Source organism: Natrix helvetica, assembly GCF_964273705.1.
Source record: "Natrix helvetica genome assembly, chromosome: Z".
NCBI classification, from domain to species: domain Eukaryota; kingdom Metazoa; phylum Chordata; class Lepidosauria; order Squamata; family Natricidae; genus Natrix; species Natrix helvetica.
Window position 1 is genome coordinate 140833235 of NC_138554.1, and position 27690 is coordinate 140860924.

A 27690-nucleotide genomic window follows, 5' to 3' on the forward strand; every position below is an offset into this window, starting at 1 on the left:
CTTCGGCCCGACTCGGCCGCCGCTCGGCTGTTTCCGGAGAGGCCTGGTACCGTAGCCGCCTTCTCGGCCTGGCCGACTTGCGAGGTCGGGGTGGGGAGCCGGGAGGCGGCCGGCGGGATGGAAGCCGTGCCTCGCATGCCCATGATCTGGCTGGACCTCAAGGAGGCCGCCGAGTTCAGCTTCCAGTCGGCCGTCAAGAAGGTGAGGCCTGTTCGACGCTGAGGGGGGGGGGCGGGGCGTGTGTATGTGTGGTGAAGCGGCCACAATTACCTCAGAATCCCCCTTTTCCCATCTCTTTTTCGCCCCCAAACCCCCTCGGTCCTTTCCTGGGGGTCCTCCGACACCCACCGCACTTCGCCTCCGCCCCCCCCCCCCGACAAACGGCTGCTTCGGATTTCGGGCTGCGGCCTCCTTCGCCAACTGGGCGCCCGCGGGCCACAGGAGGGTGGGGCTGAGGGCTGGGAGAGGGAGGGGTCGCCCAGCCACCCAAACCCCCGCCCTCTGGCTCAAGGGGCAGTTTAGGAGCGGGGGGGGAAGGGTTAGATTGTCGGACCCCCTCCCCCACCCCGCCCTTTTCCTGGGATGCCCAAAGGGAAGAGGACCCATCAGCCACAGCCTGGGAAAGGGGAGGGGTTGAAGATGGCCTTGGAGGCCTTCCTGATTTTTAGGGGTGTCTGGAATCCCCCTTAAAATGAGGGCATCAGACCCACCCACCCCTCTTTTTCCTGCGTTTCCCAAAGGAGTACATAAGGGAAGAGGACCCATCAGCCACAGCCTAGAAGAGAGGATGCAGCTGGTCTTAGGGGGAGTTTTGGGGTTTTTAATCCCCCTGGAATGAGGGCATGATTCCCTCCCCCACCCTTTTCCTGAGATGCCCAAAGGGAAGAGGACCCATCAGCCACAGCCTGGGAGGGGGCTTTGCTGCTGGTCTTGTATGCCTGTCTGGTTTTAAGGGGAGATTTGGGGAGTCCCCCTCAAGGAAGGGCCAAAGACCCCTTCCCACCCCACCCCCTTTTTTTCTGGATGCTCAAAAGGAATAGGACCCATCAGCCACAGCCTGATGGGTGCAGCTAGTCTGGGAGGCATAGGGGGTCTCGAAGAAACCCTTTCCTTTGATTTTCGGGCATGGTTCCACCTGAATTTGGAGTTTCTCAACCATGGGGGGAGGGGTGTTGCGTGGGGAGGAAGGCTTGGACTTCAACTTCCAGAATTCCCTAGCCTCCCACCCTGGGAATTCTGGGAATTGTCCACCTGTCTTCAAGCCCTCTTCAAGTGGAGAAAGCCTGGACTACATAACCCTAAGCACACTAGCCACACCAGCAACCTCTCTACCTATGGTCCTCCACCCTATTAGTGACCGTGGTACCCCTCTCCCTATGGTCCTTGACCCTCTTTCCTTTCCTTGGAATTTAATATCAGGGCGTTGCGTGGAGGTCCTTGGTGTAAAGGTAGTCCTCGACTTAAGACCACAATGGAGGCCAATATTACTGTCTCTAAGTGAGACATTTGTGAAGTGTGCTTTGCCCCGTATTACAACCTTTCTTTCCACAACCATTAAGTGAATCGCTGCAGTTCAGTTATTCACACAGTTGTTAAGTGAATCTGGCTTCCACATGGACGGTCGCAAAAGGAGGTCATGTGATCCTCAGGATTCTCCGACCGTCATAAATTAACTTCTGAATTAATATTTTAATATATTCATTATAATATATGTATGCATGTATAATAGGGAAGTTGATATAAAAGACGACCACCCGTTTCAGAATGAATATATTCACACTTTATATAATTTTTTAAATTTCTATTCCCTGCCAGTTTGTGCTGAAGAACTACGGAGAGAATCCGGAGGATTATAACGAGGAGCTGAAGAAACTTGAACAGCTCCGGCAGGTGAGGTCCCCCTATTTTGCCAGGTCCGGAAATGCCATATGGGAAAAAGGGTCTCCCCCTTATTTCAGGAAAATCTTGGTAGGATACGTCCCTTGTCTCCAACGCAACTTAATGCTGTGATCCGCTATGTCTGGCCTTCGCAAAATCTCTTCCTCCAGCTTTGACGAAGCATCTTGTTGGTGTCGATGTCGTAAATCCGATTTTTCTCCGCAGAACGCTGTGAACGTGCCGAGGGATTTCGAGGGATGCAGCATTTTACGGAAATACCTGGGCCAACTTCACTACCTCCAGAGCCGAATTCCAATGGGTGCCGAACAAGAGGCGTCGGTCCCCATCACCTGGTAAGGGAGGGGGGAACGGGAGCAGGGGGCCCCTTCCCACATTCTTCCCCCCCAATAAATCCCTTGGAGGGGTCTCGAGGCAACATAATATGGTTTTTCCTGCATGATAAGTCATTTAGAATTGCACGCTGGCGAGATAGGCAGCATATAAATTTAATAAAGAAATAAAGAAAAGAGGATTGGACCAAGACGAATTGAGGCTTTAAGAAGGAGGTGGGGAAGATAATGCTGTTCTAGTACAGATTAACAGAGTTGGAAGGGACCTTATAGGTCATCTAGTCCAGTGGTGGGCAACCTTTTTTTTCAACTGAGCCAAATCTCGCCAAAACCACGATTGAAATTTATTTTGAGAGCCACATTTTTAAAACCGAAAATACATAGGATGGTACACTGTTTTTAGTTTCAATAAACTCTGACATTTGAAGCACGCAAGTCTTAAAGCTGTCAAGTTACAAGATCCTTGCACCCCTAACTCTTTAGAAAAAAAAAAACCCAGGGGTCTTCAAACCTGACAGCTTGAAGACTTGTGGACTTCAACTCCCAGAATTCTGAGAATTGAAGTCCACCAAGGGCATCAATCATATTAGCCCAGGGATCTGCAAAATTGGCTCTTAAGACTGGTGGACTTCAACTCCCAGAATTCTGAGAATTGAAGTCCACCAGTCTTAAAACAGCCAACTTTGCAGACCCCTGTGTTAGCCCAAAGCCTGGTGTGAGCCTTGCTCCCCCATTGGTGGAGCCCCAAGAAGCGAGGAGGGAGAAAAAGAGACGGAGGCTAAGGAGCTTCCCCCCCCCGCCCCCTCCCAGCAAAAATCTAACTGGGGAGCCGGGCAGTAGCAAATTAGCCAATCATGCGAGGAAAGCGAGGTCTGACCGGGTGGGCAGCGAAACTCCAGGGCTCTCTGTTCTAATTCCCTGTGAAAACTGTTGCCTCTGAAGCATTTGCTCTACTGTTTGAACCTTTAAGCGCCCCTTTCCCTTTTTTCTTTTCAACCCACAATGATTAGGGAGGATCCTGAAGTCGGGCGGGGACGAGAAGCGAGGAGGCAGAAAAAGAAACGGAGCCTCCTCGCTTCTCGTCCCCGCCCGACTTCAGGATCCTCCCTAATCATTGTGGGTTGAAAAGAAAAAAGGGAAAGGGGCGCTTGTTTTGAAGTGCCCGAGAGGAGGGAGGGGAGCGGGCGCTTCAAAACAAGCGCCCCTTTCCCTTTTTTCTTTTCGATCCACAATGATTAGGGAGGATAATAATCCGGCACACAGAAGAGCTGCATTAAAATGTGTAAAGAGCCGCTTGTGGCTCGCGAGCCGCGGCTTGCCGACCACTGATCTAGTCCAACACCAACACCCCCTCAAGCAGGAGACCCGACAGCATTTCTGACAGAGGACAGTCCAGTCTCTTCTTGAAAGCCTCCAGTGATGAAGCCCCCACAACTTTCGAAGGAAACTTCTGTTCCCTTGGTTGATTGTACTCACTGTCAGAAAATTCCTCCTTATTTCCAGGGTTCAATCTCTCCTTGATCAGTTTCCATCCACTATTCCTTCTCTGGCCTTCAGGTGCCTTGGAGAATAGCTTGACCCCCCCCCCCTCCTCTCTGTGGCAGCCCCTCTAATTTACTTTACTTTACTTTATTTCATATTTCTAGACCGCCCCCTCTCCCAAAAGGGACTCGGGGCGGTGGAATATTGGAAGATGCTATCCTGTCTCCCTTGGTCCTTCTCTTCCCTAGACTAGCCATGCCCAGTTCTTGTAACCGTTCTTCATGTTTTAGCTTCCGGTCCCTTAATCATCCTGGTTGCTCTTCTCTGCACCCTTTCTGGGAGCTCCACATCTTTTTTATAGTATGACCAAAACTGGATGCAGTATCCTTGGTGTGGCCTTGCTAGGTCTTTATAGAGTAATATTAGTACCTCCCTTGATCTTGATTGTATCCCTCTGTTAATGCAATTTAGGATTTCATTGCCTTTTTTGGCTGCCGCTGCACACGGCTGGCTCCTATTTAGCTGGTTGTCCACTAAGACTCCAAGATCCCTCTGACAGTCACTGCTATGAAGCCTGGTTTCACCCAGTCTATATGTGTCCTTTGGGTTTTTCTTACCTAAGTGTAGGACTTTACTTTTCTCTACATTGAACTTCATTTTGTTAGTTAGGGCCCAGGGTTCAAGCCTGTCGAGATCCCTCTGGATCTTGAGCCTGTCTTCTAGGGTGTTGGCTATCCCTACCAGCATAGTATCATCTGCAAATTTGGTGAGTTATCTTTCTATTCCCTCATCTAAGTTGTTTACAAAGATATTGAAGAGTACTGAACCTTCTGGTACCCCACTGCTTACTTTTCTCCATGTAGACTTGGACCCATTAAGGACTACGGTTTGTCAGCCAGTTGCGAATCCATCTGGGGATGAAGCTAGCTATCCCTAGTATGAGGCACGTTTGAATTTTCTTCCCCAGTTCCTCTGGCTGGACACCCAGTTTACTTATTTATTGATGGAAGACAATATTTGTAGCTTCGGGTTGAACTGTGGGGGTCCTCGGTGCTCTCTGAGCTGGGTGGTTTTCCTTGGAGACGTTTCATGATCAACTAGGTAACATCCCAAATTCGAGGAGAAGGATTCTGGGGGCTCTTGGGGCTCTCTGAATTTGGTGGTTTTCTTACAGATGTTTCATGACCCAACTAAGTAACTTCTTCAGTGCTAGCAGGGAGTGGGGTTTACAGGAAGGAGGAGGAGAAAAAGAACTGTGGGGCCCTTGTTCTCTGACCTGGGTGGTTTTCTTGCAGACATTTTGTGACCTGACTGGCTAACGTCATCAATGCGAGAAGGAAGTGAGGGGGGGGGGATTAGCTGTCTATTTATATGCAGTTGCCTGTCCTGGAAGTGTTGGTGGGACTGTGGTTGGTTTTTTTGTCCCCCCCCTCCCATTGGTAGTTCCTTGATCACAATATTATTTTCCTCCAGATTGATTGTCTGGTGTTTATCCCTGCTTATCTGCATTTTCTCATTCTGTAGGGTCCTTGGTTCTCCCTCAGCTGGGCGGTTTTCTTGTGGATGTTTTATGACCCAGCTAGGGAACATCGTCAATGATAGAAGCGAGTGGTGTTTGCTTTCTTGTTTATGTATGAGTGGTTGCCCTGCCAGTGTTGCTGGGAATGTGATTTTTTCCCCCTTGGTAGTTCCTTGATCACAATATTGTTTTCTTCCCTGATTTATTTGTCTGGTGTCAATCCCTGCTTCTCTGGGTTTCTCATTCTTTGGGGTCCTTGGGGGCTCTCTGAGCTTGCTGCTTCTCTTGCCAGTGTGCCATTACGAATCCCGCAGTCCTGACGCTATTCCGGCTTCACCTAGCTCACTGGCGAGATGGTATGTTCTCTGGCTACGAAACATCGGCTGGAATCTTTTGCGGCGCAATTGACAGATTCATCTTTGTCTTGGTTTCAGGACTGAGATCTTCTCTGGCAAAGCTGTCACTCATGAAGATATCAAATACGAGCAGGCCTGCGTCCTCTACAATCTGGGTAAGGAAGCCCCTCCAAATTTAGGGGTCCAAGGAGGAGAGATTTCTCAAGCTGGTTCGGTGTCTCCAAACTTTTTTTCCCCTGGTCTTGCGTGTGACAACACCACCTGTCTCCAAAATCACCTGTTGTTCTGGATGATTTGTCTGGTGCTAATTCCTGCTTATCTGTGTTTTCTCAATTCAGTGGGATTTGGTGTTCACTGAGCTGGCTGGTTTTCTTGCAGACCTCTCATGACCCAACTAAGAAATGTCATCAGTGCTAGAAGGGGAGGGTTTTTTTAAATGAGCAAGAGGGGTGGTAGTGAAAAATGGTCATCAATCACTTTTTTTCAGTGCTGTTGTAACTTTGAATGGTCCCTAAACGGTTGTCAGTCGAGGACGGGCTGTGAACCATGAAATTGCAATGCCAGCCAGTTCAGTCGAGTGACACCCAATCTTGATGATTTCTCTTGTCTTCCTGCCCAGGAGCCTTGCACTCCATGCTGGGAGCCATGGACAAACGGGTCTCTGAAGAGGTAAGGATATAAGATGGTGGCTTCCCTTGTGACGTTTTGGGTGTGCGTGTACGTGTTTTAGGGTACTGTTGTCTGCTTGATTATTTGGGCTTAATCCCTGTTTATCTGAGTTTCTCTTTCTGTGGTGTCCTCAGTATTCTTGGAGCTGGGTTGTTTGCTTGCAGACCTCTCATGACTCCACTAGGTAACATAATCAGTGCTACAAGGAAAGGGAGGGAGTTTGGTCTCTCTATATACCAACGATGGCGAACCTTTTTTTGGCTCGCCTGCCATAAGTGGGGGGAGTGCAGGGGGGGGCGTGTGCAGATGTGCCACACCCACAATGCAATGCGCGACCACCCCCCAGTGTGCCTGCGCGCACTACAAGCATGACAAATCCCCCCCATTTTTGCATGCTTTTTTTGCTCTCCCCAGGCTCCAGAGGCTTTATAGGAGCATGGGGAGGGCGAAAACAGCCTCCCCCCTCCCCCCCCCCCTCCAGAGGCTTCTTGGTGCTCTCTGAGCTCGGTGCTTTGCTTATAGACATTTCATGACCCAGCTAGGTAACTTAATCGGTGCTGGAAGGATGGGAGGGTGTTGATATCTGTTGCCCTGGCAATGAGAATGTGGGTGTCAACTTGTTCCCTGAATAGTTCCTTGATTGGGGTATTGTTGTCTGCTTGATTGTTTATATGGGGTTAATCCCTGCTTATCTGGGTTTCTCTTTCTGTGGGGTCCTTGGTGCTCTCAGAGCTTGGCGGTCCTCTGGCAGACGTTTCATGACCCAACTAGGGAATATCATCAATTCCAGAAGATAGAACCTCATTGCTTCTAGCACTGACTATGTTCAGTAGTTGGCTCAGCAAATGGCTCAAAAAAACTTCCAAGCTTGCAGAGCACCCAGGACTCCTCCTTTCAACCCCGACTGCACAAATATTCTCCTTTATTGGTGGCCGTAAAGTCCTCCTCCTCGGACGTATATAACTTCTCCCAAATCTGTCTTGTTTGTGTGTGTGTGTGTGTGTGTGTGTGTGTGTGTGTGTGTGTGTGTCTGCATTTTAGGGCATGAAAGTCTCCTGCACCCATTTCCAGTGTGCGGCTGGCGCCTTCACGTACCTTCGGGACCACTTCCCCCATTCCTACAGCGTGGACATGAGTCACCAGATCCTGAACCTCAACATTAACCTCATGTTGGTAAGAAAGGGTCAGGATCGCGACTCCGATGCCCATCTTCCATCAGCTTTGCAGACAGGAATATAAAATGTCCTGCTGTTACTTTGAACCACCCAAGTCATTATGGCCATTCCTTCCTACGTTTCTTCCTCTGGCCGTTAAATGAGTGAGGGCTCCTGACAGTGGTGAAATTCAAATTTTTTTTTATTACTGGTTGTGTGGGCGTGGCTTGGTGGGCGTGGCTGGGGAAGGATACTGCAAAATCCCCATTCCCCCCCCCACTCTGGGGCCAGCCATAGGTGACACTTGCCGGTTCTCCGAAGTACCAAAATATCAACTGTCGGTCCTCCAGAACCTGTCAGAACCTGCTGGGTTTCACCCCTGAGTCCTGCCTCCCTTACCTAACAGATCCATTAGGACCGGTTCTTCTTCGTTTCTTCCGAGACCGAGGGCTCATCTGATGGTTTCCTTGGCAGCCTCTTCCCCCCAAGGCCATTTGCACAGGCCATAGGACACCAGGGCTTCTGTTTATCTCTTCCTCTGGGGGGGTGGGGAGAGAGAAGAATGTGTGACCTGATGACCCGCAGCTCCTCAGATCTCAGGTCCGAATCAGGTGCACTCCCAACGCCTCCGTGTCCTCCTTTCCTGTCAAGGGTCAAGCGCAGGAATGTCTCCTGGAGAAATCCATGCTGGACAACCGGAAGAGCTTCCTGGTGGCTAGGATCAGTGCCCAGGTGAGCCTCTGGGAGTCTCTTGGAAGCCTCATAGCTCTCAGCCCTGGAAGCGCGGGGGAAGAAACGGCCCCCCTGGGCAAATCTGGTTTGGTTTGGCAAATTCAAACTACTAAACTAAATAATAAATAAATAAATAAAATAAAACTAAACTAAATTTAGTTTTATTTTATTTATTATTTTATATTTTATTTTAAAATAAAATATATTTTATATTTTATTATATTATTATTTTATTATTTTATATTTTATTATTTATTCTGTTTATTTTATATAATTTCATTAACTATTTTATTTTTATTTTATTTTATTCTATCTTATTGTTTAGTTCTATTTCATTTCATTTTATTTGTTTTTCTATTTTTTCTTATTTTTTATTCTATTTTTATTTTATTGTTTTCTCCATTTTATTTTATTGTTTTTTTTCATTTTTCATTTTTATTTCATTTTTTATTTTACTTATTTTTCATTTTTTATTAATTTATTTCAATTTATTAATTTTTATATTGTTTTTTTCTGTTATTTCTTTGATTATATTTTTATTTTTTCTTATATGATTTTATTTATTTTGTTTTGTTTTTTCTTTTATTCTTTTACTTTTACTTTACTTATATATATATATTCCACGTTTAGTACTGTAATTTTATCTATAAGTCAAACAAGAGAACATGCCTAGCTCCTTCCTCTTCCGGTTTTCCTTTCAACAACAACCCTGTGAGGTGGTTGGGACTGAAAACGAAGAGTCACCCATCTGGCTTTCCTGGTGACTGGCTGGAAGTCCCTCAGCTGTCTTTCATGTTTGAAGCAGGATTTGAACTCTCTCCCAAGGTGGTGGATTACTACAAAGAGGCCTGCCGCGCTTTGGAGAACTCTGACACGGCCTCCCTGCTGGGAAAAATCCAGAAGGACTGGAAGAAACTGGTGCAGATGAAGATCTACTATTTTGCTGCTGTGGCCCACGTGAGTATTTAGTGTTTATGCAACCCTCTTGCATCGAGACCCCCCATTGGCTGCATCTCCTCCGACCACTTCGTACTTTTGCAACCTCTAAAGCAGGGTTTTCCCACCTCCCAAGTGGGTGGACTTCAACTCCCAGAATTCAGTGTATTCACTTAAGGTGTCTTTCTTCCTTTTCTCCTTCCCTTTTTCATCCTCCCTCTCCTTCCCGTCTTTCCTCCTCTTTTTTCTGCTTCCTTTTTTCCTTTCTTCCTCCCTCCTTCCCTTCCTTTTTTTCTGCTTTTTTTAACCCTACCTCCCTCCTCTCTCTCCTCCTTCCCTTCTTCTCTCCCTCTTTTCTCCTCCCTGTTTTGTCTCCTCCCTCCCTCCCTTCCTTCCTTCCTTTCCTCCTTCTCTTTTTCATCCTCTCTTGCTCCCTCCCCACAGTTACACATGGGAAAACAGGCAGAGGAGCAGCAGAAGTACGGTGAGCGGGTAAGTTGGCCACACCCTTCCCCAAAATCTAATCCTTTGGGCTGGTGGATGGGGTCTCCTGCCTTTGATTGACAGCCCCATCAATTTAACCCACGTCTCTCTCAGCAATGGAAAATTGGGCCCCGATGGTGGTAAGTTGAGGACTTCCTGACCAGTTGGAAAAACATAATGTCCAAGGCCACCGCCATGCGGGTGTTGGATCTTGTCTTTCCAGCAGGGCCCCTGCGCAAAGAGACCCCCAAAACCTGGTTTGAAAAAACAAACCTGGTTTGGAAAAAATCAGCCGATCGAACCCCTGATCCCTTTGCAGGTCACCTACTTCCAGAGCGCCTTGGATAAACTCAACGAAGCCATCCGATTGGCCAAGGTAAGGCTTCCTTCTTTCTTCCTCGCGTTCTCCCTCCCCTTGACCCCACTTTCCGCTGGGTGTGTGTTTGTGGGTGTAATATCAAAATTTGGGGCTTTAAAATTGAGCTGCTTCATTCTGAACTGAACGATCGGATGATCAATTTAATTCTGAGGGAATAAATGGAGCTCCGTGGAAGGGTGGGGGGTCTTTGGCCTCCCCCAGGAATCTCCTTGCGGTTTCTTTGCGGACATTCCATGACCCAAGCAGGGAACAGCATCAGTTGCTAAAACGGAGGAAGAGGAGGAGGAAAAAGATTGTGGGGTGCTTGGGGCCCTCTGAACTTGCAGTGGTTTTCTTGCAGACGTTTTGGTACCCAACTAGGTGACACCATCAGTGCTGAAGATGTTGCCTAGCTGGGTAACAAAGCGTTGGCAGACAGATAAATATCTTTGGATTTATTAATTTGTGAATATCTCTCAATTGATCTGTGATAAATATATTTGAATTGAGCTACTGAGGCAAAAAAAATGGGTATATATATATGTATGTATGTATGTATGTATGTATGTATGTATGTATGTGTTTGTGTATCTGTGTGTGCGCACGTACACACACACACAGACACACCCTACAATTGTAGAAATCAACCAGTAAAATTGTGTTAAGATTTCCAGCAGATAGGATGAGGTAGACGTGTAGAGATTTTATCCCTATCCATAAAATAAAATGCAGAATTTAAAATATTCCCAACTGTCCGTCTCTTGCAGGGCCAGCCCGAAACTGTGCAGGAGGCTCTGAGATTCACCATGGATGTCATTGGAGGGAAGTGAGTGGCTGCTGGGGGGGGGTGGGGGGTTTCACCCCATTTTTGTACTTCCTCTCCCCCCATGCAACCCCCCCTCTTCTAAGTACAGGTAGCGCTCGGCTTCGTTTAGTGACCGTTCAAAGTTACAACAGCCCTGAAATAAGTGACTTTTGCATGTTTTCCTCACAACCCTTGCCACGCCCCAGTGGTTGTGTGATTGAAATTCTGATGCTTGGGTAACTGACTCATATTTATGACGGTCATAGTGTCCCGGGGGTCAGGATGATCCCCTTTTTGCAACCTTCTGAAGCCAGATTCACTTAATAACCGGCTTGTTCATTTTTCAAAGGCAGTGATTCACTTAACAACGGTGGCAAGAAAGAGTGACCTCTTCTTCCTTCTTAGGTATAATTCATCCAAAAAAGATAACGATTTTATCTACCACGAGGCCGTCCCTGCGCTGGATACCTTGCAGTCCATTAAAGGTAGTGGGGGATGGGTTGCTTTAAGAGGGGAGGACTTCATCTCCCAGAATCCCCCAGCCAGCATGCTTTACGATGGGTGGAATTCATGGCTGGTTCGCAGGCTGGCCCCTCCCCACTATTACGGGGGTCTCTGGGGTGGGGGTGGGGGCTTATGGGTAATCCCTGTCATTGCCATTCCTTCCTACCAGGGGCGTCGTTGGTGAAAGCGCTCCCCGTCAACCCCACCGATCCGGCCGTAACTGGCCCTGACATTTTCGCCAAGCTGGTGCCAATGGCTGCCCACGAAGCCTCTTCGCTCTACAGGTAGGAAGGTGAAGCGGACCAGCGCGGAACCCCCTTTCTATGGGGCAAGGCGGGTGGGTGGGTGGGAAAGGACAGTTAAATCCTATCGGGGTCAGTTGTCTCCAAGGCCGTCGAGGTGATCACCAAAAGGTGGAATTAAGACATGGAAGCGAATCGGGAGGCCCTTTGCAGTTCACGCAAGAGCAGCGCTATACGTACCCAGGGAAGAGAGTATTTGTAGCTGGGGGTTGAACTGGGAGGGTCCTTGGTGCTCTCTGAGCTTGTTGGTTTCCTTGTGGATGTCTCATGACCCAGCTAGAGAACATCATCAGTGCTAGAAGGAAATGGAGTTTGGAAGGGGAAGAAGGAGATGGAGGAGGGGCAGGAGGAGTTGGAAGAAGAGGAGGAGGAGAAGAGAAGGAGAAGGGGAGGAAGAAGAGGAGAAGAGAGAAAGGAGGAGGAGAGGAGAGAAGGAAAAGGAGGAGGGGGAGGGGGAGGAGGATGGTGGGGTCCTTGATGATCTGTGAGCTTGGGGGTTTTCTTGGAGACCTTTCATGACCCAACTAGGGAACATCATCAATGCTAGAAACAAGAATCCCACCACCTTGTTTGACTGATGACGTTCCTAGTTGGATCATGAGACGTCTGCAACAAAACCACCCAGCTCAGAGGCTTCCAAGGACCCGCCAGCGTTGAATGTACCACCCGAGGGGTCTCCAGAAGTGTCCCCTGTTCTGCATCTGCTTCTAGGTGCTTCTCAAGAGGACAGATGGACCACCTGGAGGTGAGGTCCATCCTTGAGAAGCGCAGTAGAATCTTGGCTCAGCTCCGGGTTCTGATTTTGTCAGTGGAAGGTCTCAAGGACGCCCGTCCTTAATGATGATGATGGAGAAGCTGAGTTGTCTTCTCCATCCGGAGAGATTGTCCACCTCAGGGTCTCCTCCTTCTCCTCCTCCTCCTCCTCCTAATTATTCTAATTCTAATTCCTCTTCATTATTATTTTTTTAATTCATTAAATTCTTCTAATTCTTTTTTCATTAATTTGTTTAAATTCTTCATTAAATTCTTCTTTTTCTACTACTTTAAACTCTTCTAATTATTTCTAATTCTTCATTCTAATTCTTTTACTTCATTAAGTTTTTCTAATTCTTCATTATATTCTTCTATTTCTAATTCTTTTTCTTCTTCCTCCTCTTCCTGTCTAATTCATTTTCTTCGTCTTCTTCTTCACTCGGTTTCTGGTCCTCAGCGAGGAGAAAGCCAAGCTGTTGAGGGATGTCATGGCCAAGATCGACGCCAAGAACGAGATTCTCGAGTATGTATGTTTCCATCCCGGGTTGGGGTGGGGTGGGGGATCACAAAGCCCATGATGCAGAGTGGGGGAGGAAGAGGAGGTAGTCTTGTCTGGGGAGTCTCTTGTTCACTTAGTGACTGTTCAAAGTTACGATGGCACTGAAAAAAGGACCATTTTCCATACTTAGCGTCTTTGTATCATGTCATCCAAATTCACACATTTGATGACCGACTTGTATTTATGACGGTTGCAGCGTCCTGGGCTCAAGCCATCCCCTTTTGGTGACCTTCCGACGAGGGAAGCCTCCGATTCAGTTAACAACCTCGATGTAGGTGGTCCTTGACGTTACGACTGTCCTGGAGGCCAACATTTCTGGGGCTGTGAAACATTGGTAAAAAGGAGTTTTGCTCCATTTTACGTCCTTTCTGGCTACCGTTAAATAGATCGCTGAGGTTGATAAGTGAGTTACCCAGTTGTTAAGCAAATCTGGCTTCCCTGTGTGACCCCAGGCATTGCGACCGTCATAAATATGAATATACATTTTGATGGTCCAATGTCGTAAGTGTGAAAATGGTCATAAGTTGCTTTTTTCCCTATGCCATTGTCACTTTGAGCAGTCACTAAATGCAAACTGTTGTAAGTCGCGGACCTCCCTCTGCTGATTTAACTGTGAGCAATTCACTTAACGACAGTGGCAAGAAAAGTCATAAAACGGACAAAATTCACTTAAGAATTGTCTTGGAAATTTGGGGGGTCGGCAACCGTCATAAGTTGAGTACTATCTGTGTGTTGGGCAAATCCAACAAATTGGGTAAAGTATCCTAAGAACATTTGAGCGACTTCCGATGGGAGAGTGCACAGAGAGAGTCCTCATGTTACGATGGTTCATTTAGTGACGGTTTGAAATTACAACGGTCTGGAAGGGGGAAGGGCCGTTTTTTGCCCTTATGTCTGTTCTGGTGTCCTCACCTTCCTGTGATCCAAACTCCTGACGCTTGGTAGCGGCTCTCAGTTACAACAAATCAAGTCGGGGGGGGGGGCTGATTCGTTTAGTGACTATCACAACTGGCATTTCATGAGCACGGAGAGTTGCTTAAGCACAGAGGGAGAGCAAGAGAGACAGAGGCTGTTGTCAGGGGGTGAAAGTTGCTATTCACCAACATCTCACTTAGCGATGGAATGGTGGTCATAAGTTGAGGAAGGCCCACCCAAAACGTCCTAAACTGAGTTTTGTCCCATGGCAGGCAGTTCATGGACTCCCTGCAGCTGGACCCTGAGACGGTGGACAATTTGGAGGTGTACGACCACATCCCACCCGTCTTGATGGAGAAATGCGCGGCACTCAGCGTACGCCCAGAGACTGTGAAAAACCTCGTCCAATCTATGCAAGGTAAGGGGTCCAAAAGGACGTGGGGTGAGAGGAGGATTTCGGTTTGCCTTCCCTCCTCTTCTTCCCCAAAAGGGGGCGCTCAGTTGGTGGGTTCGCTGTCTTCTCTGGCCTAGTGGGCTCTTCTGGGCCTGACATAGGTGGGGGCGAAGAAAAGAAATAAGCTTAGAGAAAACTGAGGACTAGCTGATTGGACATTTGGCACCTTCCATTAATCCTTCCTTCCTTCCTTCCTTCCTTCTCTCCCTTTTCTCTTTTCTTTCTTTCTTTCTTTCTTTCTTTCTTTCTTTCTTTCTTTCTTTCTTTCTTTCTTTCTTCCTTTCTTCCTTTCTTCCTTTCTTTTTTCTTCTTTCCCTTTTTTCTTTTTCTTTCTATCTTTTCTTTCTTTATCTTTTTCTCTATCTTTTTTCACTTGTTCTCTCCTTTTTCTTTTGTCTTTTTTCTTTGTTTCTTTTTCCATTTCCTTTCATCTTTGTTTCTCTTTTCTCTCGTTTCTTCTTTCTCCTTTTCCTTTCATTCATTCTGTTTCTTTTCTTTCTTCCTCCCTCCCTCCCCTTTCCTTCTCTCTTCTATCCACCATCTCTCCTCTCCTGCCCCTTCCTCCGTTCCCTTCCCCTCCTCCTCCTCTCGCCCTCCCTCCCTCCCGTAGTCCTCTCCGGCGTCTTCACTGATGTGGAAGCCTCCCTGAAGGACATCAAGGACCTGCTGGAGGAAGACGAGGGCGAGGAGCAGAAGCTTCGGGAGACCCTGGGCAAGGCCCATCCATCTCCCCCAGACCCCGCGGTCCCCTCTACCGGTGGGGTGGCCGAAGTGGCCAAGGAGTGGGCCAAATACCTGGAGGTCCACCAGAAGGCCAGCTTCACCAATACCGAGCTCCACAAAGCCATGAACCTCCACATCACCAACCTCCGGCTCCTCAGCGGGCCCTTGGAGGGGGTCAAGGCCACCCTGCCTGCCCCCAACCTCTCAGAGGGTAAGGATCGAAAAAACCCCACCCCCTTAACCCGTTACGATTCTGCCCAGTTCCCCCTTCCTCCAAGATATGGACCCCAGAGGTCATGGTGAGTAAAATTTGGTATGGGTACCCCGGAGGTTTAAGGTTAAGGATTAGGGTGAGGGTTACAGATGGTTAGGATTAGGGTTGTGTTAGGGTGGTGAGGGTTGAGATTTGAGGAATAGGATTAGAATTAAGGGTAAGGGTTAGAGGTCAAGGGTAAGGGATTAAGGTTAAAGGTTTGGAGCTAGGATTAAGGGTTAGGTAAGATCACAGGACTTTCGTCATAATTGTGAAAATGGCCATTGGTTCCTTTTCTCTCTGCCGTCGTCCCTTGGGCCCGACACTAAGTGAAAAGTCGTATGTCTAGGAGCATCCGTCCTCGGTCTCCCAAAAATGAAATTTGATTTTTTTTGGCTTTGCTTTTGGAGTGTGCGCGAGCCGAAGGCATCCTGTTTCGTCTTTCCAATTTGGGGGTTTTCCTCCTGGTTCTTTTTATTTTTATTTTTTGAGGAGAGAAACAAGGTGCAATTTTTGGATGGAGGTGTTGACACTACTTTTTACCCCAGCACACACACACGCGCGCGCACACACATACACACACACACACACGACTTGGCCCTCACCTGCAGATGACTCGCAAGAAAGAGAGAGAGAGAGAGAAAGAAAGAAAGAAAAATATGGATGGATTGATGGATGAAGAGAGAGAGAGTTGATATACTTTTTCTTCCCCAAACACACACACACACACACACACAGACACACAAACACACACCCCTGACTGAAGTCTCCCCTGCAGATGACCAGCAAGCCATTCAGAATGTCAAGCGTTTACTGGCTAAAGTGCAAGAAATGAGAGACCAGCGGGTCTCCTTGGAGCACCAGCTCCGCGAGATGATCCAGAAGGACGACCTCACCACCTCTCTGGTGACCACCAATCAGTCCGAGATGAAGGTGAGAAGCTGGGATGTAACTGTGGCTTAGGATGGGCCCAAATGGAAGGTCCTCGTGCGGTGGAGGGAGGGTCAGAGAGGGGCGAGGAAGTCCTTGCTGGATTCTGTAGCAAGGTTTCTCCAATTGCTCACGTTTAAGAGGGGAGGACTCTAACTCCCAGAATCCCCCACCCAGCTTGCCTCCCTCTTGTTCCAGAAGCTCTTTGCGGAGCAGCTGAAGAAGTACGACCAGATCAAAGTCTACTTGGAGCAGAACCTCGCTGCCCAGGAGAACATCCTCAAAGCTCTGACGGAGGCCAACGTCAAGTACGCAGCCGTCCGGAAGATCCTGGCAGAGGTGGAGCACAAGTGAGTTTGACTGAATCGGGCAGGATGAGACATTGCTTCGGCTGAGGGCAGTGAGCATGAGTGGTTAGGAAGAACCTGCTCAACTGTTTCTGGGAGGCAGGAGGACGTCAACCTGTCCACTGAAGATCTGTCCTGCATGGACATCTCGTTGTGCCATTCTTGGTGTTCTCTGAGCTTTGTAGTTTTCTTGCAGATGTCTCACGACCCAACTAGGGAACAAAATCAGTGTGAGAAGAGAGGGGGGGTTGTGGAAGAGAACAAGGAGGAAAAGAGAAAAAGGGACTGAGGGGTCTTGGGTGCTCTCTGAGCTTGGTGGTTTTGTTGCAGATGTTTCATGACCCAGCTAGGTAACATCATCAGTGCCAGAAGGCAAGGGGTGTACAGAGAGGAGGAGGAGTGTGAGGTTTTCTTGCAGATACCAATTTTTGACTTACAACAGTTCACTTAGTGGCTGTTCGAAGTTACAACGGCATTGAAAAAAGCGACTTAAGGCCGTTTTTCACCCTTACGACTGTCCCGGGGTCAAAATCTGGGTGCTTGGCAAGTGACTCATCTTTACGACGGTTGCAGAGTCCCCTCGTCCCACAATCCCCTTTAGGCGACCTTCCGACGAGCAAAGTCCAAGGGGAAAGCTCAGTTTATTTATTTATTTATTTGTTTGTTTCGATTTATCAGTCGCCCCCCCTCCGCAAAGGGACTCGGGGCGACGTACAATTAAATCAAAATACAAGTGTGGCATGGAGGAGGTGACATCAATAAATGGAAGCCACTAGGTTCAAATAAATAACAATAAATTAAAACAATTAAAACAGTTAAAAACCCCAAAATTTACGATTAAAATATTAAAATAATTAAAATTGCCAGGGAGGTTAGAAAGTTCTAGTTAAGCCAGGCCGGCTAGTTGGAACAGGTGGGTCTTGAGTTTCGTGCGGAAGGAGCGGAGATCGGTCGTTGTCCTGATGTCTGGGGGGAGGTCATTCCAGAGGGCTGGGCCCATCACAGAGAAGGCCCTACTCCTGGGCGCCGCCCTCTGACACTGCCTGGTGGACGGCACCCGGAGGAGTCCCTCTCTGTGAGAGCGGATTGGTCGCAGGGATGCATGGGGCAGGATGCGATCCCGCAGATAGCTAGGTCCTGTGCCATGGAGTGCTTTGAAGATGGTAACTAACACCTTGAAGCGCACCCGGTAGACCACGGAGCCAGTGCAGCTTTCGCAGGAGAGGTGTTATATGGGAGAACCTCGTTCTCCCCATGATTGCCCGCGCGGCCGCATTCTGGACCAGTTGCAGTCTCCGGGTGCATCTCAAGGGGAACCCCATGTAGAGAGCGTTACAGTAGTCCAGGCGAGACGTCACCAGCGCGTGAGTAACTGCGGAGGGCATCCCGGTCCAATAGGGGGCGCAATTGGCGCACCAGGCGAACCTGGTGGAACGCCCCCCTCGCCACGGCTGCCACATGGTCATGCATCGACAGCCGGGCATCTAGGAGGACGCCCAAATTGTGCGCCCGTTCCACAGGAGGCAATTGCTCGCCCCCTATGGCCAGTGATGGAGTCAACTAGCTGAACCGGGTGGCCGGTAGCCACAGCCACTCCGTCTCGGAGGGGCTTCACTTAACAATGTGGTGACTCGCTAAACGACTGCAGCGATTCGCATAAGAACGGTGGCTGGGATGAGGCTTGCCGATGAGAAATTCTGGGCTCAATTGGAGTCGTATGTCCAGGACAATGTTGTAATCCTGAGCGGGTCTGTTGTTAACATTGAACAGTTGTGAAAGGGACTGGTCGTAAATCGAGGACTCTGTTTTCATCTGCTGGAGGGAAAAATTGTTTTGGTCCTCTCACCCCTATTTTGTTCACTCCTCCACTCCTTCACTCTGTGCAGGTGGAACACGACTCTCCAGACCTTGGTGGCTTCATATGAAGCCTACGAAGACTTGATGAAGAAGTCTCAAGAAGGGAAAGAATTTTACGCCGACTTGGAGGGCAAAGTGGCGAAACTCCTGGAAAAAGCGCAGACCGCCTGCAAAATGTCTGAAACGGCCCGCCAGCAGATCGCGGAGAAGTAAGCGACTCCTTATGCAAGTGTGACGGGGATGACTGCCTTTCAAACAGTGTTTCTGGCTGGGGGATTCTGGGAGTTGAAGTCCATGCATCTTAAAGCATTCTGTTTCCAGAATTGGAATTCTCTCTGGCCGTGGCCCGTAATACTAAAAAGAAAGAATAATAAACTTGGCCACCAGTACTAAAAGTTACAGAATGAAACAATGGATACGATATTGGATTGTCCTGTGACGATTTGCCCTGCAGCCAGTTGGCTGAGCCGAGTTGTCCTAGTCCTATCCAATAACACCCCTGCCTGGTCTGTCAGCTCCAACTCTCACAGCGATTTTCCCCACCAAACCTCCGTGCTCAGCCTCACTGTTTCCATCTCTGTGCTTCTTCCAACAGGGAGATGAAGAAGAAGGCTCCCTCACGGCCCACCACCTCGAAACCCGTCCTCCAAAAGAAGGCTTCGGAGGCAGAGTCGGCCTGCGAGCCACTGGGCCTGGCCTCCATCTCACTGGCTGACCTGCCTGAGGAGCTGCGTAGCCTCCCGCCGGAAATCCTGGCCGCTCACCTGGCGCAGCTCCCCGCTGATGCCCTGGCCGCGCTGCGTAGCGAGTCACCTTTGCCCACCGCAGGGATCAGGGGTCCCGCGGGTGAAGCCTTTGGCGGGGTCCTCCCGCACAGGCCACCTTTTGACCCGGGCCAGTTCCCGGTCACTGGACCCCCTCCTCGACCGTACCAGCCAGCCAGGATGTCCACTGTCTCTGGACAAGCTCCTTTCCCTGTACTAGCTCCCCGCAGCTCTACAGCGTCTCCTTTGCCGAATTCACAGGTCTACCCACCAGGGGTTGCCACTGGTCGAGTCCCGGCCCTCGTCCCACATCAGCCGGTGTATCCAGGTCCACCTCTGCCGCCTTCAAGGACATCCCCACAACACGTACCAATGTCTCGTCCTTCCCCAGGGTCTGTTTACGGAGTCGGACCTGTGGCGCCATCTAGTGGGGTGCTGCCGACTGGCCCACCCACCCCTCTAGCCATGAGACCACCAGCCCCGGTGCCTGGCCACTTTGTGGCCCCTCATTTCCCACCGCACACGCAGGGTGTACGGCCCGCCACTACCACAGTGGACAGCCTGCAAGCCCCCATCTCCAGTTGCACGGCTCCACAGGGGATGTCCGGCTCCCTCCCCCAGTGGGCAGGACCTCCTTCTCAAGGGGGCTTTGTGGGAGGGCCCCCAGGGTCTGCCCCTTACCCTTTTGCCTATGTGCCAGCAAGTACGGCTCCCTTCCGGCCTCCTTTCTCAGGCCCTCAGCCCCAACCTGGCTTCCCATCGCAGGGACCAATCCATCCACCCTCCGATCGCCCTGCTTGCTTGCAAACGATGTCAAGCATGCTACCCTCACAGCAGCAGCAGCAGCAGCCGATGCCCCACTTCCTGCCCCAGACCCAGCAGCCACAGCCGGCCTTTCCACAACCGTACCCATCTCAGCCCTCAGGCCGACCAGGGCTCCCGAATCCGGTCGCCACACATCCCGCTAGCCAAGGACAGCTCCCACATCAGCTGGGGCCTCAACATTATCAGCTGCCACCGCAAGACCCAATGCCGCCACACTCAGGGAACCTGGCCTTCTCTGCCCCGGCCCCAAGAAGCATGATGGGCCCCGTCCAGCAGGTCCCCCTTCACCGTCATGGTGCTGCAGCCCCCCTGGCGTTTACTCCAACGTCGTCCCAGATCCCGGGAGTCCCCGTAGGGTTGACCGGCCCTCAGCCACCGCCTCCAGTTAGCCATCCTCCCCTCCGACACGTTCCTCCTCCCCCGAGTTCTGTCGGAGGGACTGTTCCCCCACCGGCTCCCTCTCCTCGCCCTTCCATGACCCTCCCACCCCCCTGCCTCTTGCCCTCCCAGATGCCCCCCTCCTCGCTGACTCCCGGACCACCGTCCTTGCCCCATGCAGCCTCTGAGGTCCCCTTCCAGCGCCAGAGCTCCTCGACCGATGACCTGCTCTCCTCCAGTCCCGAGAGCCAGCATGGGGGTCCCAAGGCCCCTGTTGGGCAGCCCCTCCTTCAACCCACCAAGGCCGATGCCAAGGACGGCTTGAAGCCCAAAGCCATCCAGCTGATCGAGAACGACCCATACGAGAAACCGGAGCGTCTTTGGCGCCTCCTGTCCGAGCTAGAACGTTTCCAAGAAGGGGTGTCCCGGTTGGAGAAGACCCCCGCGCCAGGCACAGTCAGCGAGCTAGACAATATCTGGAAAGAGCTTCAGGACGCCCAGGAGAAAGATGCGCGCCAGCTGTCAATCGCCATTGCACGTTGTTACACCATGAAGAACCGACACCAGGACATCATGCCGTACGACCGGAACAGAGTGATCCTTCAATCGGGCAAGGATGATTACATTAATGCCAGCCGTATCGAGGATCTCTCCTGCTACTGCCCCACCATTATCGCCACGCAGGCCCCGCTCGTGGGCACCGCCTCGGACTTCTGGCTGATGATCTACGAGCAGAAAGTCTCCCTTGTGGTCATGCTGGTCTCGGAGCAGGAGATGGAGAAGGTGGGTTGGTTGTTGATGGCCGTGGCTTTGGTCGGAAGCCTCCCGGCCTCTGGGCACTCTGCTGACCCAGACAACGTTCTGGCAGCACATGGATGGGTCGATGATCCAACGGACCCTTGGACCTCTCTGAGCTTCCAACGCTTCCAACAAGCTGCCCGGGGCAGCGACTTGGGGAGATGCGTGGCATATAAATGTAATAAAAATCAATTAAATACATTCCTAGATCGGATGCAGCGGAGAGGGACAATCGAGCAGAAGAGGGTGACTTTAGAAGTGGGGTGCCATCTTCTTTGGGGGCAGAGAAGGGTCAGGCGCTGCCTTTGCCAGGAGCCAGGATGGGTGGGGATACTCTTTCCCTCCTCCCCTTCTCTACTTCCTCCCCTTTTCCGTCTCCTCTTTCCCTTCTCTTTGACTTTGTCCTCCTCTCCGCAAACTCCACTCCCTTCTAGCCCTGATGACGTTACCCAATTGGGTCATGGAACATCTGCAAGAAAACAACCCAAGTTCATAGATCACCAAGGATTCCTCAGTTCTCTTCTGAAACCCCACTCTCAACTGGCACTGACGACATTCCGCAGTTTGGTCATGGAATGTCTGCAAGAAAACCAGCAAGCTCAGAGATCACCAAAGACCCCCACAGTCATTCTCCTCTGAAAACTCTGCTCCCTTCTAGCCCTGATGGTGTTACCCAGTTGGGTCATGAAACAGCAGCAAGGAAACTACCAGACCTAGCACCAAGGATTGTGCAATCCTCCTTTTCCTCCTCTTTCTCCTGGCACTGATAATGTTACCTAGTTGGGTCATGAAACGTCTGCAAAAAAAGCAGCCGAGCTGAAAGAGCACAAATAATTGGCTGTAACTGGCTTTTCCCATTCTGTTTGTTCAAATCAGGACTCTAACATCCATCCTCCTCAGTTCTCCTGGATGGGGCTGACAGGATGAGAAGCCGCCCACTTCCACACCTCTTCGGTCTGAGTTCTGAGCTCCTCAGCCCCAGCCAGAAGAGCAACGGCTGATGGGGCTTGGAGTCCTGTTCTGAACAAGCAGAAATCTTCCTGGGGACCCCATCTTTGGAGGGGAGTCTCGGTATCATCTCCTCCTTAATGTTTTTTTCTCTCCATCTTGGCTTGGCAGCAAAAAGTGGTACGATACTTCCCGACGGAGCGAGGCCAGCCCATGGTCCACGGCCCCATCACCCTGGTCCTCACCAGCCTGAAGGCCACCCCTACCCACCTGGAGAGGATGATCACGCTGCAATTCTGTGATCAGAGTCTCAAACGGACTGTCATCCATCTTCAGTTTTCCTCTTGGCCAGAGCTGTATGTAACCCTGGGCCAGTGGGAAGGGGAGGAGCCACCCAGAGCCCCATAGGGCAGTGGAGTGGTGGGTGGGCCAGCCTGGTTTAGGGGCAGCAGATAGATGAGAAGTTTTCTGGGCTTCAGGGACTGGTTTCATCAAACTGTCCAGAGTTACTATGGGTAGCAAGATGGACAGCAGGTGGAATGAATGAATGAATGAATGAATGAATGAATGAATAAAAATGAAAAAAAATGAATGAAATAAATGCATATGTATTCCATAAGTCAATGGGGATTGAAGGGGGACCCCATCTCAATGAAGTAATGAAAGTGGAATGAATGTATGAACAAAAGAAAAACCCCATGTAAATTTAATAAATGAACGAATGAATGGGAAAGGTTCTATAAATGTAACAAGTGAATGGAAAAAAGCACATGACTGACTGAATGAAAAAAGTATAAATTGAATGAATGAAAGACTTAAAAAATCGGCATAAATTTAATAAATGAATGAATGAGTGAGTAAAAAGGGCATATAAAAATATAACATGAAAAAACATGGAAAATGAAAAAATGCATATAAATTTAATGTGTGACTGAATGAAAAGATGCATATGTTTAATGAGAGAATGAATGAAAAGATACATATAAATTTAATGAGAATGAATAAAAAGATGCATATAAATTTAATACATAAAACCACCTGAAAAATGAAAACAGCGAATAAAAATGAGCAAAGGAAAGAAAATCCCAAATGTAAGAAAGAAATACATAAAAAATTAACATAAATTTAATTCGATTGAAAAGGAAACTTAGGGTATAAACTTTACTATTGAATGAAAAAAACCACGTATGAATGAGTGAATGGAAAAATGCATGTAAATTAAATAAATGAAGGAATTAAAAAGGTGTATAAATTTAATGAATAAATAATCCACATGTAAACAAATGGATAAATGAAAAGTATATAAATTGGATGAATGAAGGAAAAATACATATATAAACTTAAGTGGCGATGGCATGAAAGAAGGAATAAACCACATACAAATGAATGAATGAAGCAATGAATATATAAACTGAATGAATAATTGAATATCTCACCTATTAGGTTTATCTGTGGTATTTTAATTTCATTCACTCAATTCTTATGTTTTTCGTTCACCTCTTGAACTCTTCCTGAAGGGGCCTGCCGGACAGCAAAGGAAACCTACTTCGGTTCATCCAGGACGTCCACAGCCATTACCTACATCAGCGGCCCCTCCACACCCCCATTGTGGTCCACTGCAGGTAATACAGGGGAGTGGGCAGCGTGAGGAATGCCCCAGAGCTTTGGGGTATCCAGGAAGGAGCCCACTGCTAATCTTGCCCCTGTCACCCTGGGTCCTTTGGGAGAGCATATGATAGTTTACCACAGCCAACGGTCAATTTGCCTCGGCCAACTCTACACTGGACAGCGACACTGGACAAGTGTTACACTAATATGAAAGAAATAGTGGAGTAGAATTGTTATGAAGAAAGGATGCAAAAGGAGGGACAGAGTGAAATGAGAATGACCAAAATGAAAGTAATTACTTTTTAAAGTCATGAGTTGACTTTGGCATCCCACCACAAGTTGATGGTGCGTTATCCTGCAGCGAGTTGGCAGGTGGTGAGAGGTCACATGGCGAGTTGACCGTAGCGTCCTGCAACGAGATGGCTGTCAGGCCTGGAGGCCGTCTTTCCTTCCGGACCTTGAGGGCTGCCACACTTTTAGTGCTGTGGGAAACTGAGTGGGGGGATTACATGGAGTTGCAGGGATACTTAGCCATAACAACGTTATTTTCTCGGAGAGTCAAGGACACCTTGCCTTGCACCTGGAGTGGCGTGACTGGGAAGCCCCTCCAGTTGGGATGGTGCATGGATTGGGCCGCCTGATGGGCATGTGGGTGCAGGGGAAAGGGACTTTCACTTAGGTGGGGGAAAACCCTGGAAGCTTTCAGATTTGGGATTTCCCAGATGTGCCAATACGATACCTCTGATAAAGTGGAACTTTGAAGAACTTACAGCCTCGGAGCCTCCTGTCTTTGGGGGTGTTCCTTGGAACCCTGTCACTGGCCGTAGTGAGTTTTTCCTATGGTGAGTTGTGACATGGGGAATTTGTCACGTTGGTTGTCCCATTCCACTTTTCAGATGGGTTCCCATCCCAGAATGCAGCCTCTGCATAAATCCCCCACCCCCACCCCACGGGTTTAACAGATTGTTCAGCACCGTTGGAGAATGGATGCACGAGATTTCTCTGAACTGATCTTCGGTCTCCTTCCTGGCAGCTCCGGCGTGGGCCGCACAGGCGCCTTCTGCCTCCTCTACGCTGCCATGCAGGAGGTGGAAGCTGGCAACAGCATCCCAGATTTGGTTCAGCTGGTGAAGCGCATCCGTCGGCAGAGGAAACACATGCTGCAGGAGAAGGTACGGAGGTGGGCGGACCCGGCTCCAGGATAGCGGAGGTGGCCAGCGCTGGGGGTCTTGATGGACAGCTTCTCTTGCAGGTCCACCTCAGGTTTTGCTACAAGGCGGTCCTGAAACACGCCGTGCAGGTGTTGCAGAGACATGGCGTGATGGCTGCGCCTTGTGCCAGCAAGCCGGCCAGCAGTAGCACCCAAAAGGTGAGAAGGGGAGGGGTCGCCTAATCGTTGGAGCGAGGGGAGGATTTGGGAGTAGAGGGAGGCAGCCCCTTGAACCCCTGCAGGTGCTTCGGGGGTGGGGGGGGAGAGGAGGCTGAAGGACCCAGGAGAAACAAGCTCTTATTTAAGCCACGTGTGTCTTGAATCACTGGGTGGGGAATTCTGGGAGTTGAAGTCCACAGATCTTCAAAAGGACCAAGATTGGAACTCTGCCATCCCCGGTTTAGTTGCTGACCTTTGCACTACAAGCGATCCTCACTGTACAGCTGCATTTGTGCCCCCAAATGTATGTTGCTAAACGAGACTTTGTTAAGGGAGTTGCGTCCCGTTTTACGCCTTTTTCTCACCATGGAGGTTAAGCGAATCACGGAAGTCCTTAAATAGGTAACCCGGTTGTTAAGTGGATGTGGCTTCTCCATTGACTTTGATGGTCAGAAGGTCACCAGAGGGGAATTGAATGACCTCGGGGACGCAGCAGCAACTGTCATAAATGAAAGTCAGTTGTCAAGCATCCAAATGTCGAGATGCTACAATGGTCATCGGTGTGAAAACTGGTCATGTCCGTTTTCACTGCTGCTGTAACTTTGAACGGTCACTAAGTGAACTAGTGTAAAGTCGAGGACTATGTACTCTGTTCAGCCTCCCACTCTCTCCTTCCAGGTGTATCTCCAGCAGGACCCCCAAGATCTGGTCTTGGGGGGTGACGTCCCCATCAGCTCCATCCAAGCCACCATTGCCAAACTCAGTATCCGGCCTCTCCCGGGCGGCGCCGAGCCTCCCCCCAATGGCCGAGGGTTGGAAGTGGGACCCTCTCTGCCCCCCTTTGATGCCGCGCTCCTGCCGGCATCATCTTCTGCTGCTTCGCGAATCTTTCCCGAGCCGGGCTGCGTGGAGAGCACTCCAGGGTTTTCTCCGCCGGTCACACCTGCTCCGGCATTGCCCGAGACGGTGGTGGCTTCGACCGTCGAGAAGAGCAGCTCCATGGAAGAAGAGAGAAGTGAGAAGGTGGAGAGTGTTCGGAGGGTAGAGCCATTGGCGCCTACACGGGCCCTGCCTACCTCCTCCTCCTCCTCTTCCTCCTTGGAGCTCCTGGCTTCGCTCACCCCGGAGGCCTTTACCCTGGACAACTCACTTAAGGGCCGACACAAAATGAGCAAACAGAGTTTCCTCCAGCCGCAGAACGGGGAGGGTCTCCGAGGAGCCCTTCCCAGTGATGACCCTCTCAGCAAGCTGGATCCCCTCTGGACCCTCAACAAAACCTGAGCGGATGCAACAATGGCCCCCCTCTCCATCCTCCTAGACCTAACTTCCTCGTTTCTGGTGGAGTTCCAGGCAAGACGGCGGTATCTCGGTCAGAGAACGGCCATCCCAGGTACGCCATGCTGCCTCTGGAACACTCTTGCCGTGCTTACGGGTTGTTCAAGACCTGGCAACACGGTGATTCCGGACACTCGGAATGGTTACTGGTTGCCTTTTCATCCCGCCTCCTTTCAGCCCCAACCAGGGCCGCCGGCCAGGACCGCACGTCTGTTACGGTTCGCCTTGATGGCAGGGCAGTTGAGCCGGGAGCAAAGCTGCGACGCCAGCCAACTTCCTTATGCCTGCTCAAAGCTTTAGGGGCTGATTGGGGGGGGGGGGGGCACAGACGGTTCAGCAGTTCAATTCGCACACTCACCCCACGGCCGTCCTCTCACCTTAGTCTCCTGTTCTATGGCGAGTAAATTTGGGACAAGCCACTAAAGGCTGGGGTTTCCTACACCACCGGTTTCTCATTCCTCCCCCCCACCCCAACAGTTGGTAGGGCTTGAGATGATCCAATTGATCCTGCCCAATTGGGGAGGAGGGAAGCAGGGGTCCCCACTTAAATGTGAAAGTCTTGGTTGACTCTCGGTGGAATCTGGCATTTTGTGCGGTGTTCCCTCCCCCGGGTTTCCTTATAGGGCCGGACACGGTTTCCCAAAGTTTGTTTTTCTGTTGTGTCCCCCCCCCCCCCTTGAAATGCCCAGGCTCCTGATTCAGGGCCCCGGGAGTCCCCTGCTGTTTGGGCCACCCTCCGTCCAATGATGCTGAATGTTGAGCCGCATGGGCTATGGAACCTGCTTTAACAGCTGTCAAAAAACGGGTGCGGACACCCTTGGTGGACGGTGTGGCCCCCAAAGCAGGCGTCCCACACTCCAAGGAATGGGGAACAGTGGGGAAACTGAAACGAGCTCCCCCTCCCCCAAGACAGAAAAGCATGGGGAGACTGGCTGCTTTCTGCCCCAAAGAACGTTGATAAGGTTGCAGGTTCCACCAGCCATGGCCTTGCCTTGACCAATCTTGGAAAGTATTTAATTTTTCTTTTTTTCTTTCTTCTGTACAAATGTTAATATCGGCTTCTGGTTTTCAAACTTCCAGTGTAACTTAAGAACCAAACTTTTCCAGTTCTTTGCTACGAAAGCAAATAAAGGGGGCGTTGGAGATGGTATCGCTGTCAGATTGTTTTCCTTCTCCCTTAATTTAACATTTAACTAATTAAATTTATTGACCTCCTATCTTACCCACAGGGGCTTAAGAAATACTACAGCCCATGTCTGTCTGTCTGCCTATCATCTATGATATTCCTGCCACCCTTCTTTACCTGTATCTATCCATCGATTCTATCATCTATATCATGATCTCCC

The 27690-nt window shown here is 49.9% G+C and overlaps 1 protein-coding gene across 1 annotated transcript; it reads left to right on the forward strand.

The window, feature by feature from the left end:
• PTPN23 (protein tyrosine phosphatase non-receptor type 23) lies at positions 1-27492 on the forward strand. Its single transcript, XM_081971515.1, has 25 exons — positions 1-201; positions 1816-1890; positions 2104-2231; positions 5664-5740; positions 6205-6254; positions 7296-7427; positions 8060-8140; positions 8966-9097; positions 9521-9568; positions 9879-9935; positions 10685-10743; positions 11128-11207; positions 11396-11510; positions 12739-12804; positions 14028-14173; positions 14820-15143; positions 15964-16118; positions 16314-16465; positions 18349-18528; positions 18915-21069; positions 22204-22388; positions 23550-23654; positions 24674-24812; positions 24893-25009; positions 25688-27492. The coding sequence occupies exons 1-25, from the start codon at positions 118-120 to the stop codon at positions 26288-26290; spliced, it is 5445 nt and encodes a 1814-aa protein (XP_081827641.1). The 5' UTR covers positions 1-117; the 3' UTR covers positions 26291-27492.
• Positions 27493-27690: the final 198 nt, after the last annotated feature.

What these genes read in the sequence shown, in the direction of transcription:
- PTPN23 (XM_081971515.1), top strand. Translation starts at nt 118, where the DNA reads ATGGAAGCCGTGCCTCGCATGCCCATGATCTGGCTGGACCTCAAGGAG. An exon ending in TGCCCCCAACCTCTCAGAGG is followed by an intron (nt 15,144 to 15,963) that starts GTAAGGATCGAA and finishes TCTCCCCTGCAG; the next exon opens with ATGACCAGCAAGCCATTCAG. An exon ending in TTTTCCTCTTGGCCAGAGCT is followed by an intron (nt 22,389 to 23,549) that starts GTATGTAACCCT and finishes CTCTTCCTGAAG; the next exon opens with GGGCCTGCCGGACAGCAAAG.